The 16,413-nt window shown below is 34.4% G+C and overlaps 1 protein-coding gene across 3 annotated transcripts; it reads right to left on the reverse strand.

Moving 5' to 3' along the window:
* Window positions 1–98: 98 nt before the first annotated feature.
* On the reverse strand, window positions 99–15,752 carry LOC101900519 (uncharacterized). Of its 3 annotated transcripts, none has more exons than XM_011297551.3 (6): window positions 14,976–15,752; window positions 4,931–4,987; window positions 4,673–4,830; window positions 4,166–4,565; window positions 875–1,027; window positions 99–784 (listed from the first exon to the last, which is right to left on the reverse strand). In XM_011297551.3, the coding sequence occupies exons 1-6, from the start codon at window positions 15,492–15,494 to the stop codon at window positions 311–313; spliced, it is 1,761 nt and encodes a 586-aa protein (XP_011295853.2). In that variant the 5' UTR covers window positions 15,495–15,752; the 3' UTR covers window positions 99–310. The 3 variants fall into 3 exon arrangements, with proteins under 3 accessions (XP_011295853.2, XP_058980984.1, XP_011295854.2); XM_059125001.1 differs by lacking the exon at window positions 14,976–15,752 and adding an exon at window positions 5,232–5,550; XM_011297552.3 differs by lacking the exon at window positions 14,976–15,752 and having other exon boundaries at window positions 4,931–5,225.
* Between the last annotated feature and the right edge of the window lie 661 nt (window positions 15,753–16,413).

Raw genomic sequence — 16,413 nt, forward strand, 5'->3', positions numbered from 1 at the left:
CGCACATACATATGTAAAGCTTATCCAAACAGTTTCCCACAAAGTACGCGTGCCTCGCGGAAATTGAAGGATGTATAATATCCTGAACAACAAAAATATGCATGTGCGCACTTTTTTCAATTTGTATTTCTTTTATTTGTACTTAACATATTTGTATTGTAAAATATATCACTTTGCTTTACTAAACATACATACATATACATATATACAATGAGAGGAAATGTGTTTAGCAAAACATAATACTTATTCTATTCCGAAATAACAAAATAAACACAGTTTTTATGAAAAAGAAAGCGCAATCCATTCATCTCTAAAACATTCCCAAGAGACTCAAATTGAAACACATTCCCATCGTTAGCACCACAATTGATAACACCAATATGGCAAAACATAGATAATTCGATTGTATTGGCATCCGGAATAGTTTCGCAGACATATCCAGCGTTGAGGCAAACATTAGCATCGAGTTGAGATCATCTGTTGAGGTATTGTGATATAGGAATGGTCGGACACGCAGAAAATGTCCATTGCCTTTGACCGTTTGACAGGCATGTGTCAGCGACGAGGCCATAAAGAATGGCATTAGGCCCAGCAGCAGCCACAGCACCACATTTATAAAATTCAAAATAACAATTTTCAATGCTGAATAATGGAAATCGAAATCTTTGAACATAAAAATGAAACCGGCAAAGGCATATGCCAAATTCATGACAATGAAAAAGCACACCGGTATGGAGACATGGTTGTTGAGGCGATCCAATAGTTTACGAAATTCCAGAATTTCCTGCAAAGAATAAGAAATTATTAATATTATTTATCAGTTGCTCATTAAGCCCTTTTGAGGTGAGAGACATTTTCCTCTTTAATTACTTACTCTCATCCAATCCAGAGAGTCTATTGAATGCAGCAGCAACTTTTGTGATAGAGTCATCAAATGGATTTTCAGCAGATAACACTCGATACAGTAGCTACTCAATATGATGATCTCTATAATATCTTGAGCAGCAATTGTGAGTAAGAGAAGTATCTAAAATTGAGAAAAATACATTAACATGACTTTAATATGGGATAATTGGGAATAAATTTGCAAACAAGCTGTCTATACATAGGGTCCCTATTTATTTTGCCAAAAAGTCAAATAAACAAAACAAGTTCTTACAATTTTCTAAAGCTGCGTTTTTTGTCTGGAATACCAAGAAATATATAATATTTTCTAGAGGTTGTTTAACTTTGATTTATATGAAAATATGGTCCTGGCGTCTTATAGTACGTTTATATATATGAGGGTTAACCCACTAGATTTGGATTTAAATTGTCATATCCATTACTTTTACTTCAAATAAATCATCTCAAAGAAGGTTAACCCTACAAAAAGTTCTAACGTAAACATGGCATTATAGTAATACAGTCCTACATAATGCTTGATTATGCTAAGAAGAAGATTATTTTTGTAATCAAGGCCATTATTACAACACGGGCATGATGTGGAAAACATTATCAATATTTATGTTTTTACAGTGTGAGGTGAAGAAACTGCAACCAATTTCAGACTGCTGTCACTAAGCCACTCGTCCGACAGCTGTTAAAATTATTCCAGTGACAGCTCATTATATTGTTTACAAGCGTTCAAAAGCATTTTCCAGAAAAAAAGTTATTCGTGATGGAATTCAAGCGTGATAGTGTGATTTCTTTATATTTGGCTGGAAAACCACAAGGGGCTATAGTTAGAGCACTCCAACATTTAAATGTGAATAAATCTTTGATACTGGTAGCGTAGCCCGACGCCAAGGAAGTGGACGGAAGAAAACAACAACATCAGCAGATATGGTTTGAAAAGTAAAGAAGCGATTTGATCAATTTGGTGCACAAAAAACTAGAAATCGGATAAAGTACATATGGGAGCTATATCCAAATCTGAACCGATTTTGACAAAATCTTAAACACTTATTTCTGAGCTGTATATATCTGGTACCAAAGATTGTTTTTGTGGATGACATATTACGGGTGCGAGTTATAGCTATATCTGAACCGATTTTCACAAAATCTGAAGTACCTGTTTCTAGGATGAATTTAGTTTATTTGGGCTAATATTAGCCATTTGATGAACCTGATATCGGATAGAGCTATTACAATCTCGGATCAGATATAAAATTTGACAGAGGTATTTTTGAGCTTTATAAGTCATATGCTACCAAATATAATTCTTGTTTCTAGACTAAATTTGGTCGGATGTGCCATAATTCAGGTAATTTGGACGGATATTGGTCATTTGGTGTACAATTAACCCAAAATCGGTGGAGCTATATCTAAATTTGAACCCATTCTCACCAATTTCAATAGGGTTCGCCATTGAGACAAACAAATGTTGTTTGAAAAATTTCATCTCAATCGGATAATTAATGCGACCTGCATTTTGTTCACAAGAATACATGGACGGACGAACGGACATATAGACGGACGGACATGCATAAATCGATTCAGAAAGTGATTATATGAAGATCCTCAAAAGTAACTATGGGTCTATTTCGCTTCCTTCTCCATGTTACAAAGAAATGCACAAAGGCATAATACCCTTACCATTATGTGGTGTAGGGTATAGAAATGTGCCTCAAATGGTCCATGTGCTCTTCCAACATTTCGGTCGATGTCTCACAAATAAATGCTTGAATGTTGTCTTCCAGTTGAAGCTGGCTAGTCTGTATGGACATAAGATTTAACATAGCTCCATTAAAAATTAAAGACCAAGCTAAAGATCTTTGACAGTGAAACAAAACACAAAATGTGCGTGGGATGGTTAAACCAGTGTTGCCAAAAAGATAATAGGTAAAAATCTTCCATTTTATCGGTCCACGTATAGGTATAGCCCCAATTAACAGTATTAACATTTTTTGCCTCCAAATGAATTGTAATTTGTTATTTCTGACACTTGGTGATTTCTTTAATTCCTAAATTTAAATTTTAGCGATTTTGAGAATAGCCGATTTAGCTATTCTAATGCAAGCCACACACGTTTCAACTGGTTGTACAACTGGGAGAGGTTGTATTCAAGATTGTATCGTTTGTGGCCCGGTTGTAGGAAGTTGTGTCTCGTTTGTATGAAAAATCAAAAATTTTTTATATTTGGCATGTTGTACCAACCGATTGTAACGTTTGTGGGCATGTCGCATACAATTTCATTTTGTTTTTATTTCTGAAGAGGCAACACCATTGTTTCACACATGAAAATAATATGAAATCCAATTAAATGTTCTATTTTAAAGTATATATAAAATGGAATTTCAATTTATAAAATGGAATTTCAAAAATTTATTATAAATAAAAGCTATTGAGTCAATTATAGAGCATGCATTAACTCAAATAAGCTCTATGAAAAGTGAAGTTGTACTATAAGTTGTATCGTTTGTGACAGAAACACACAATTTGAGTACTCTCGAAGTTGTACAACCAGTTGTATTGTGTGTGGCTTGCATAAGGCTGTAAAAAATCCCGGCCGAGTTCAACGTAGTTTTTACTTGTGTTTTTTTTATTGGCTGAATGAATAGAACTCTCAATTTTCTGATTCGTAGTTGAAAATTCAATTGTGTCACCGTTATAAGAACGTTAAAAATATTACAAATACATCAAGAACTTATTAAGCCTAATTTATTCTTTGTTTGCCGACGCTGTGCCTTGAACTCAAAACCTTTGATTTTGTAGACGGATACGCATACTCAATGCCGCTGTTATTCATTACTTCTTTCGCTATGTACATTTTTTAGAGAATATCCCATTATTTTTCAGCTTCTAATAAAACAAAAGATAGTTTGTTTAAGTTACCTTGCAATGTGTTACAAATGTTTCGCCAAAACCAACTGACATTGCCCCTTCAATGTTGTCTTGTAGGGTATATACATAGGAATTTTTTTATCACTCTATAAATTCTAAAATAAACATACATAAATCTGCTACTGATAAAATATTTCCCTATAAAATTATTTACTAGCATTGAATTTATTTGCCCACCTGGCAAAATTTACGTTTGCAGCAGAGCGGAGCCGGGTCGAGAGTAATTTATTATCTCATAAATAAATGTTAATTAAAAGGGCCGCTCACTCGATCTTTGTTATCAGTTTGCTTACTTTAAACCAACTACACAAACAACACACACACACATGCAAGTACATACCTTTACAGATAGCCCCAGATCAGTTTCCATGTGAGACAACCACTTGACCTTGATAATGGTGGGCTGCATCACCACCACCGGAACGACGTATGCATAGAGGCAGCCAAAAATGATGAAAGCCAAGGCAATGTGCAGCCAAAGGATGCGACACAAACGTTTCGGTTGCATTGACATGAGAAATGTGCGTTCGATTAGATTCTGCAGTTGTTCCTGGTCAATGAACTTGCAGCATATGATGGCCGACACATAACCGGCCAAATCCAGCAAAAATGGTATGACATAGCCAAAAATCAATTCACCAATTGTTTGTGAGGCATTGTAATCCGGCTGAGATGCCAGAGAGGCATTTTCATCGGTTAAATGAAGACTCTTGAGATTTGTTGAAAAGCCACGATCACCGCTGATGCAATTGAAACGGAAGATAAAAATAACTGTGTCAGGGCATTCCAAGAAAACGAAACAACGGACAACAAAGAAAGCAATGAGCAATTCCATCATTTAACTTACCGATACGATGACAAATACTGGAGAAAATAACCGAATATCAGGACGACCACCAGGCTGAGACACTGAAAATAACTTAAAAATGAACGACATTTGGTGGTGTCCGTCGATATGGGATTTAGACCAACCAGCGATAAAATGATCATGTAGGGGCGTAAGAACTGCAGCCGGTGGGGAGCGGAGCATTTCGATGAATCAACAATAAAACAAAAGAGAATTATTACAATGCACAGACAAACGAGAAATTCACATGAAACTTACCGTCCGCTTACAATAGTCCAGTATGGCCGAGGTCGGTTCATTCTGATAGTCTTCATTCTGTGGCAAATTCCAACGATTTATAAAACAAAAAGAACTATTAGCTGCTTCATTCTGGTACATTTCCACAGAGCGGGGGTGATAATGTGTTTATTTGTTATTGTAGAGTTATAATGTTGTTAGGAAGATACTATGTACATGTGATGGCGTTAATCGCTTATGATAAACTGTTGTATTTATTTTTACAACACCGTGAACAATAACAAATGCTGCTTCTTTCTTCAAGTTATACTAAATCACTCACTAAATACATTGTTTTTTGTTTACATCGATCGATCGGTCGATCGCCAGAGTTATTGCGCGCCCTAACAAACGATGATAAAAAATCGAAAGAGCGCCTCAATGAATCTGTACAAGAGACGAAGTTAATTTGCGGAGAGACCGAGAAACAGCCGTCGTCGTAATTGCTTTGTCAAATTTTCTGCTTGAGCGAAATCCAAACGGTTAATAATTCTATTGATATTATATTTTTGGAGTCTGCTACTGTAAAAGGTAGCGGCACAACTGAGATACTCCCGCATTTGAATCATATGCTGCGACGTCGTCGTTGTCGGCGCCGTCATTGACGACGCAATGCAGTCAGCGAACCAAAACAATTTGGTAGTTCAGAGATCACTCATTAAAATTTATAAGAGAAGTGGTTGTTGGTAGTGGTCGACTTGGAAATGTAGTAGGCGTAAACCAGTAAGGAAAGGTCAAAAGTAGGGTGGGGCCTACTATATGATACCCTACACCACTATGCGTATTTAGTAGAGCTCCCGTAACAAAAAAGTTTATTTTGAGAATTTACATGAAGTCGATCATGCCAACTATGAATCTTATTTGATCATGGCTTTAAGAATTCACAATTTGGGAACTATATCTAACACAGAATCGATTTTCACCGAATTTGTCGGAGGCTTTTGCACCTCTAGTGCCAAATAACATTGCTCTATAGTGCATGATATGACTTCGATAAGAATTATATTAAAAAATATTTATTAGATCAATAGATTTACCGGACCAAGTTTCACCAAATGAAAAATTCGGTGGAATATGAAAAAATCTATCCAATTTGGGCTGATATTATTGGTATTTTCGAGCAGAATCTGATGTCCAGTATCAAATATCATTGTTTTGAAATGTATATTACGCATGTGAGGGACTTAAACGCCAAATCGGATGTAACATATTTTAAATATTTGTTTCTAGGATAACAGTCGGAATTGCCAAAATTCAATCCATTAGGGCGAATATTAGCCATTTGGTGCACAATAAACCTGATATAGGAAAAATATATAAACGTAGGCTGAATCCTAATCTGATCCGATCTCGATAAAATTTGACAGAAATATTTTTGAGCTACATAAGCATATTTTGCATGTGAGGGACTTAAAAGACCAAACTGGATGAAACATATATATGGGAGCTATAACTATATCTGAACCGGTTTCTACCAATTGCCAAAATTCAGGTCATTTGGACTGCTATTAGCCATTTGGTGCACAAGAAACCCTAATATAAATATATATATGGGAGCTATATCCAAATCTGAACCGATCTTCACAAAATTTTTAACACTTTTTTCTGAGTTGCATCTGTTATCTGAAACCAAAGATTATTGTTGTGGAGTGTATATTACGAATGTGAGGGACTTAAAACCAAATCTGATGAAACAAATATATGGGAGCTATAACTATATCTGAACTTGCTTCTAGACTTAATTTGGTCGAATGTGCCAAAATTCATGGCATTTGGATTAGTATTGGTCATTTGGTGCACAATTAACCCGAAATCGGTTGAAGACATACAGGAGAAGATGATAAAACTGCAACCAACTTCTGACTGCTGTCATTTTCAAGACACTCGTTCGGCACCTGTTAAAATTATTCCAGTGACAGCTGAATACACTGTTTACCAGCGTACAAAGGATTTTGGTCAGAATTTTCCAGAAAAAAAGTTATTCGTGATGGAATTCAAGCGTGGAATTGTGATTTCTTTATATTTGGCTGGAAAACCACAAGTGGCGATCGTTAGAGCACTCCAACATTTAAATGTGAATAAATCTTTAAATGAAATAAATCGTTGGACTATTGTGTCTGGAGTATTTTGGAAAGCAAAGTTGACTCTAAAAATACCAAAGTGTCGATCACCTCAAGCAAGCGCTTCGCCGGGAATGGACCAAAATAGAGCAACATTCGGGCAGAGTATGACGGTTTCATTGGCTGGTTAAAGGCCATAATTCGTGCCAAAGGTGACCAATCGAACAAATCTAAACTTATTCAAAAATGTCATGCTATTTCCGACATTTTTTGCTTTCATTCAATAAAACTAAAAGAAAAATGAAAAAATTATGGTGTTTGATTTTGTGGCAGTTTTGAATTGATTCTCACAAATTTCAATAGGATTCGTCCTTGGGCCAAACAAATATTGTTTGGAAAATTTCACCTCAATTGGATAATAAATGCGACTTGCATTTTGTTCACAAGAATACATAGACAGACGGACGGTCGAATGGACTGACATGCATAAATCGATACAATGAAAAATTTGATAGAACTAAAAACTTAAAATTTGATATGAGAATGAAGGTTGAAAAGTAAGTTTGATATATGTTGGTGTTATTGGAAATGTATACTGGGTGTGCGAACTGTACTAAACTGGCACTAAATTTGAAATTTGGTTTAGGGTGAACGAATGAAGTTGGAATTTTTAAATTTTTTATTGGGGTCCCTTTTGGTTTTGGTTTGTGATAAAGAAGTGGTTTTGGAAATGGGTGGTAAAGGTGCTCGAAAAGTACAAAATATTACTATATTTGGTACAATTTGGTATTGGGTGAACAGATAGTGTTTGAATTCTAAAATATAGTATTAGGGTCGATGTTCATGTGTAGCTTGGACATTTTGAAATGTGTACTATAATTTTACGAAAAGTACTGAATGCTACATTATTTGGTAATGGTTGAAGGAATAGAGACACAATTCTGAAATTTGATATTTAGATTATTGAAAATTTGAAGATGGTTTGAAAATGCATCCTATATTTGCACGAAAAGTACTAAATGATACTATATTTGGTATTGGTTGAGAGAATAGAGCTGGAATACTAAAATTTTATATTGAAGCCTCTGTTGGTATCTGGAGTTGATTTTGAAAATGTGTACTATAATTGTGCGAAAAGTACTAAATGGTAATACGACTTATATTTTTACGAAAAGTACTCAATGGTACTATATTTGGTATTGGGTGAAGGATGGGACTGAAATCCTCAATGCAAATTTTCAAATTTGATATTTACGTAACTATTGGTATCTGAGCTTGAGATTGGGAGCTAGGTTTGGGTATGCGAACCATAATTGTACGAAAAGTACTAGAAGTTACTAAATGTTGTATTGGATGAAGGGATAAAGTTGAAATTCTGAATTAAGGTCTCTGCTGGTATCCAGTGGTGGATCTGCATATGATACTACACATTTCCTTGTTCGAAAAATGCTAAATGGTTCTTATTTTCGATAACTGTGGCTGTCTAGGATGGAGAGGTGTAGATTGTTTTAGGTATGTGTAGTAAATGTTACTTAATTAGTTATTGGGTGAAGGAATAGGGCTGATATTGATATTGAGATCTCTGGAATTGAGATATGGAGGTGCTTTTTGAAATGTGTGCTATAATTGTACGAAAAGTACTAAATTTTGTATTGGGTGAAGGAATAGAACTGAATTCCTGGAATTTGAAACTGCGATAACTGTTTGTGTCTTGGATTGAGAATAAGTACGCAAAATAATAAATGTTAATATATTTGGAATTATGTGAAGAGATAGATACATAATTCCGAAATTTGATATTTACATTACTCTTGGTATCTGTGTTTGAGATTTGACAGTGGTTTGGAAATGTGTACTATAGTTGTACGAAAAGTACTGAATGGTACTCCATTTGTTATTGGGTGAAGGGATAGAGATACAATTCTAAATATTCATATTTAGATTACTAATGGTATCTGTGGTTAAGTCTTGGCAGTGGTTTTGAAAAGAGTATATTTGTACAAAAAGTACTGAGTGGTACTAAATTTAGTATTGAGTGAAGGGATAGAGATAAAATTTGATAAAGATAAAGATGAATTTGAATTTGATATTTGGATTACCGATGTGGTTTAGAAATGCTTAAATCCTGAAATTTGATATTGCGATCATTGTTGGTGTCTAGGATTGAGAGGTGAAACGGTTCTTCAAATGAGTATTAAAATTATACGAAAAGTATTGAATGTTACTAAATTTGGTTTTAGGTCAAGGGATAGAACCGAAATTCTGAAATTTTATATTGTTTTCTAGGGTTTACATATAGAGACGTTGACATAGTTTTGGACAGAAAAATTGGATGTTGGTCCAATATTGTTTACTATTTAACAAATAAAGGAATAATGCTGACGACTCTTCAATAATCCAGCTAGTGTAGTGTATCGCTTGTTCTATGAACCCCTCAGCGAAGCATTTTATAGCTGTCAACAATTGGATATTCTTTGTAGAGTAAATTTTGCATGTTAAGCGACCATAAAACTCATAATTGATAAGAAATATTTCTTATCTTCCACGAGAGCACAATGCGTTATATGAATTATACTGGATAATATTCTGATAAAAAACAACGCCTGTGTTGTGTTTCGTTATGTGAATGACCCCCCCGCTTTAGATAAAATCGACAGAGAGTTCATTATTACAATTAATAATGATAAATTTCCATTATAAAAATGTTTGATTTTACTAATTGTGTGCTGATGGTTAATGGGAAAATATTTTGAAAAAATATCATGTAAAATAACATAATAAAATAGGCACTGAATGAATTCAAATCTATATATGGACACTTGTATATAAATTAATCTAAGTGACGAGCCCATTTGTTGTGTTATATTCAGAATACATTTTGTTGTTTGTTAAAATACTTATAGACTGTGATAAACAACAAATATCTCCAGTGTATAATTAATACTAATTAAATCGATACGGAAAATTTCTACTAGATTTTATCTAGCATTTTTAAATGTTGTTTTTGTTGCTAATATCTTGATGTTGCTTATACAGTGATCATGGTTAAAACCACAAATATCAAACTGGGATTCAATGTAAAATCTTATATAGTGGGGTTTTGACCAAATAACATTGGATTGCAAATTCGCTGAAACTTTAATGTTTTTAAAAACCGTAGACTTTTTAGATGGTAAGAACATATTGAATAAATTTGTCAAGCAGAGGTGGACCATTGTGGGAGCCGAAACAATGGAAAGGTTATCAAGAAGTTAACAATTCCACTAGAACCTGTCTGATAAATAGTGTATTACATTATGTGGTTTCAACATATATCAGATATCAGAGTCATTCAAAATTAGGACCATCGAATGAAGTTGTACTGATATTTTGTTCCATATATCTATATATATAAATGTAAGTTGTGTTAGTTACTACGCTTATAACTTAAGAACCGCTGGACTGATTTTAACGAATCACACAAATTTGGAATTGTCTCCTCTCCGAAAAGGATAATATCCAAAAAATCGCGTAAAAATGTGATATATTAGAATTTTCATTTTGACTTTTGAAATGTACAATAGTAATGTTTTATTTTGCATGATTTTTTCCATTTTGACTTACTTTTTTCTAATGTACATTTGTAGTGTTTTTTATATTTTATTTTTGAATTCGAATATTAATACCAATTTATTTAATTGACTTGATTTCTTAAGAACTGAAATCGATGGAGGGTTACGTGGAAGTGTAGTACCGAATTATGTGGTGGCGAAACGGAATAGATGATATCGAAATAATTTAACGCGGTCACACGAAAGTTAAAAGATAATTACTTTTTCAAAATCGCTAGAAAAAATCATGAAAAAGAATTCTCAAAAATTCTCAAATCGGGAAAAGATCGAAAAAAATTACAATGGAATCGAATTACAAAATAATAGTACATTCTATTGTCAAACTTTGTAAGGATCTTTAAAATGAAATAAGTGTTAAATAGGATGTTAACTGACATATACCCTTCAACTCGAGGGCCTACATCGTGGTTCAGCTGGAAAATGCGCAGACATTTAAACAAACAAAAATGACCGAAAAAGACTAATGGGGCTCATTTCAAAGCATGGACCTTCTTCTTTCATGTGACAATAATCCGTCCAATGAGAGCTCAAAATGCAAAATTCTTTGAGAGTACAATCAGTAAAATACCAAATTTAAAGTGTGCAAAATAGTAGAGCGAATGGGACTTTTAGTATGAAAAGGATTTATATCCTTCCAGAAATTCTTTCAAAACATTCAAGATTACTTAAATCGCTTTTGCAGGTCTTGATATCGATCATGACTCACGGATAAGGGTACAACCCGATTTCATATTTATATAACCATCTATGATTTAAGCTATTTTTGGGGTCTTGGCCACTTTTTCATTTTTTTGGCCCTTATTTGAAATTTTCAAAGTTGGTCTTGACCACCTTCATCAATTGATTTAGCTAAAAAATTTTATTTATACTACCCTGTGGTAGGGCACCATCATACAGATAATTGTCACACAGGAAAGTTTGGAGTATCCCCAAGTCCACTTTCACATCTAATGTGTGGTCAGAAAAGAAAATTTTGTATTCTATTGAATTTTTAACCCCCAAGAGAATATTGGTTAGGTATAACCCTCATATGAATGTATCCCTGATTCCAGTTATGACTGTGGTCTTGGCAACGTTTTTCAACTGATTTGGCTATTATTTGGCATCTTGGCTTTTCTGTTTCGAGGGTCTTGACCACATTTTCCAATCGATTTTGCTGTATTTAGGCTACTTTGTGAGTAGAGAACCATTGTACAGAAAAATGTCAACATACGTAAATATTTTGGTACAGTCCCCAGGGCCGCCGATCTATTGTGATTTTTACCGATTGGCGGACGACAACACGGGAATTGTTTAATCGTCATTTACTATGAACAAGAACATAGACTTTTTGGGGACGCTAATGCGCAATTTGAGGTGCTAAGGCGTAATTAACTTATTATTATTATTTTGCCCTCCTTCCATAGGTATTTATTTCTATTTAGTCGGATCAATATTTATATTAAAATTTGTTCACCTTTAAAATTTGCATTACAGACTAGAACTACGGGCCGGCAACGCGGACCGGGCCAGCTAGTAATTAAATAAAGTAAATAAAAAGCAAAAAGGATGCATTAAAAATAGCGGCTAAAATCAAAATACCGAATATCAGGAGGTACCATTATATTGTCCCCAATACGATATCGTGAACCGATATTAGCCCATCTTTAAAGTTGACCTGTCTGCATGCAATAAACTGATCCGTCTTTCTCTGTTGGTGTCTGGATTTTAATTGTACGAAAAGTACTATCTTTGGTATTTTGTGAAGGAAGGAGACATCAAATGTTTTTGTCCAAAAATATTTCAACGTTTCCATATTTAGAACCCTAGAAACCAACATTGAACTCAATATCACCCAATACTAAATATAGTAACATTTAATACACATATCCAAAACAATCTACATCTCTCCATCCCAGACACCAAAAGTGATCTAAATTTAGTACCATTTAGACGTATAAATACAAATATCGTACAAATATAGGACGCAATTCCAAACAATCGCCAAATCCCAAACACATATACCATCAGTAATCTAAATATAAAATTTCAAAATTTTATATCTACCCAATTCTAAATTTAGTATCATATGGTACAATTCGTATTATTTTATTTCTTATTTGCAAAACCGCTCCATATCTCAATCTAACACACAAAGAGCTATCGCAGTATAAAATTTTAGTATTTCAGCTCTATTACTAGCCCCAGCACCAAATGTAGTACGATTTAGTACTTTTAGTACAAATATGAGATGCATTTCCAAACAATCGAAAAATCTCTCACACAAATACAATCAGTAATCTAAAAATCAAATTTCAGAATTTTATATATATCCCTTTATCCACTACCAAATATAGTACCATTCATTACATTTCATACAATTATAGTACTTATTTTGAAACCGTTCCATATCTCCATATCCAAGAGCTATCGCAATATCAAATTGCAGGAGCTTTATTTCTTCGCCCATTATTAAATATAGTACTATTTAGTACATTTCGTACAATTATAGCACAGATTTCCGAAACCACCTCCATATCTTAATCCAAGAAACAAATAGAGATCTCACTATTAAATTTCAGAATTTTAACTCTATCCCTTCCCCCAATACTAATTTAGTGCTATTCGTGCAAATATAGGACACATTTCCAAACCATAGTCAAACTTAAATACAGATATCATCAATAATTGAAAGTTTTGCCTCTAATGCCAAATGTATTATCATTTAGTACTTTTTCGTATAATTTAAGAACTTATTTGCAAAACCGTTCAGCAGTTATAGCAATAACAAATTTCAGAATTTCAGCTCTATTCCTTCACCCAATACCAAAGATAGTACTTTTCGTACAATTATAGTACTCATTTACAAACCCACCTCCATATCTCAATTCCAGACACCAACAGAGAAAAAAAGCTAACATTTTGCACAGATCAATTTATTGCATGCAGACAGGTCAACTTCAAAGATCCGCTAATATCGGTTCACGATATCGTATTGGGGACAATATAATGGTACCTCCTGATATTCGGTATTTTATTGATTTTAGCCACTATTTTTAATGGATTTGTCTGGAATCTGTTGAGTGAATTTCTCAATAGGCACTTATGAACCGGACAAAAATTTGTGTAAATAGGTCTGCTATTGCCTATAGCCCCATAAAATGGTACCTCCAGATATTCGGTATTTTGATAATTTTAGCCACATTTTCCAATGGATTGTTTGGAATTCGATACGTGAAATTCTTATTACGTACTTATAACTCTGATATAAAATTGTGTAACTAGACCTACGGTTGCATATAAAATTGCTCCCAGATATTCGGTATTTTCAGGAAAGGAAGGGAAGGAATTTTAATATTTTTCTCACAAAAGTTTGGCGATTATTGTGGGCGTATTTCTTTTCCTAAGCTTAAACTTCAATTGACATTTCCCGCCTATCGGATTATATTTTTAACCAGTAGATCTGTTACAAAATCGGATAAAAATTATGTATTTGGATCATCGCCAAAAAAATGTAAAAAGAAACAGCTAAGTTCGGCCGGGTCAAACTTTTTATATCCTCCAACATTTGGAACGAATTTAAAGTTAAAAAATAATAAAATTCGCTAAGAATTCTAAATTCTAACAATACCGAATATAGCCGTTATATTGGGGTCTATACGAAGATGTGGACCTACCTGCATAGGCAACTCTAAATGCGACATTTGAAACAACTCCGGTGAATAATTTCCCTAAAATCGTCAGAATATCGAATATCGGAGGGACCGTTGTATGTGGGCTATACGATATCGTAGACCTATATAGACATGTGCACAGGAAGAACTTCTAGGATGGATTTTAGACAATTCCAATCTAAAATCGTCGAAATATCGAATACAGGGAGGAACCGTTGTATGGGGGGTATACGATAGCGCGGACATATATAAGCATTTCTCTTTCCGGACGTAAAGACAAACTCATTAAGCAATTTGGCTACAATCATCAAAATGCCGAATATCGGGGGGCTGATATATGGGGCTATATAATATCGTGGACGTATATAGCCTATCTTCGAACTTCACATCGTCTTAGAATTTTACGCTGATCAAGATTATATATACAGTGTTATGTCTAAAATTAATATATCGATGAGTTATGGCGGAGGGTATAAATATGGATAGAATTCTATTTTCATTTTTGTTTACAATGTTTTCTAAGATGGATTATTTATTTTTAGACAAGTTGATAATAAAAAATGAAACATCTGTTACCACTCTTATCACAAAACGACTTATTTAATTTGTTGCATTCAAATTATTTAAAACAAAGGGCGTAATGATGAATGTTGATGAAATGGCTAGATGATTTGCCTCATTTACAGCACGCTTTTTTACTTACTAAAATCTCAGTCATACTGACAGCCACAATGGAAGACCCTGTTGTCAGGGGATGATAAAATGAACCGCCACGTGAGAGTGGTGGCCGGCTAATTGCATCTGTGCTGGTGTGACGACCCAAAACCGTAGTTATTCCCAAGGTCTCACGACCCTCCGAAGTACTAGTACTCAGACTTGTGTAGGCAACAGGTTTTGTAGAGCAGGCAGGTCCATCGGAATCAGAACTTTTCGCCTCATCTTCACTTTTCAATGACATCGATTGGATGCTATCACTTGATTCACTATCACTTTCTTTTGACGCACCCATCTGTTGCTGTGCATATCCATTTTCTTTATCACCATTGGTTTCTTTGTTTTCCTTCGATTCCTCGGTTTTAGTATTTTGACCATTAGGGCTATTGCCATTATATGGTGGTATTGTGGATAAATCGGGTTGTTCCATCAAAGCTATATGGCCATCCCAATCGGTGAGCACTGCGTCGGCACTTACAATTGTTTTGTTTACCTTTGGTGACGTCATTTTTGCACTGTTTTGAAAGGCTTTTCCAATGGATTCTAAGAGATATTATCTTAACCAAAATATTCTACAAATTCCGTATATTTTCTCAAAGTTAATCCATTTTGCCTTGATTTTTATCTAAATTCTTTACTATATATTTTGTTGTGGTCGGAACATGTATACAAGTATATGCAATATTCGTTTCGAGAATTATATTTAAATTATGATGGCCGTATCTCTTCGCGTCGTTTGTATTTAAATGCCGGACGTTGACTAAACTGCATCTGTTTTGTTTGCTCTGTCCAGAGTATTGCGTTGTAGTGGTGATAACTCAACGTTTTCTTATCAGAAAATTACCAAATCTGCTCCATGAAATGCATTCTCCTGAGATCAGCTCTCTCGCTATGTTGCCAGTACACTATATTGAGATTGGCAGGGATGGGAATTAAAGAACATATATTGTATATTCATTATTTCCATAGAAAATAAAATGGTCGAATTTTTTTGAAAACCAAAATATCTTCTTCAAGAGGGAAGTCTGGGATGTTTTTTGTAGAAAACTCGATAGTCTTCCTTGAGAAGATGTAAATTTCTTCCATATGAAGACCAGAAGGTCTTAGTAGAGAATACCAGCTAGTCTTCTAATTGAAGACCAGTAGGTTTTCTTATATAAGGCAAGTGAAGAAGAGGTGATGGTCTTCTTCCATAGAAGAGCAGAAGATCTTTCTCTGTAGAATACCAGAAGACAATAAGGTGTTCTTATAGAAGACCACAAGGTCTTCTTCCACAGAAGACCACAAGATCTTCTTCCATAGAAAACCACAAGATCTTCTTCCATAGAAGACAACAAGGTCTTCTTCGATAGAAGAGAAGAAGGTCTTCTTCGATAGAAGAGCAGAAGGTCTTCTTCGATAGAACAGCAGAACGTCTTTTTCGATAG

Source organism: Musca domestica, unplaced genomic scaffold (genome assembly GCF_030504385.1).
Source record: "Musca domestica strain aabys unplaced genomic scaffold, Musca_domestica.polishedcontigs.V.1.1 31, whole genome shotgun sequence".
Classification (NCBI taxonomy): domain Eukaryota; kingdom Metazoa; phylum Arthropoda; class Insecta; order Diptera; family Muscidae; genus Musca; species Musca domestica.

Bases quoted from the DNA above. Each gene is read 5' to 3' on its own strand.
- LOC101900519 (XM_011297551.3), bottom strand. From the start codon at position 15,494: ATGACGTCACCAAAGGTAAACAAAACAATTGTAAGTGCCGACGCAGTG. The intron at 4,988-14,975 runs GTAAGTAAAAAA...AATTTGCCACAG, and splicing joins TCAGTATGACTGAGATTTTA to AATGAAGACTATCAGAATGA. The intron at 4,566-4,672 runs GTAAGTTAAATG...CAATTGCATCAG, and splicing joins CAGTATTTGTCATCGTATCG to CGGTGATCGTGGCTTTTCAA.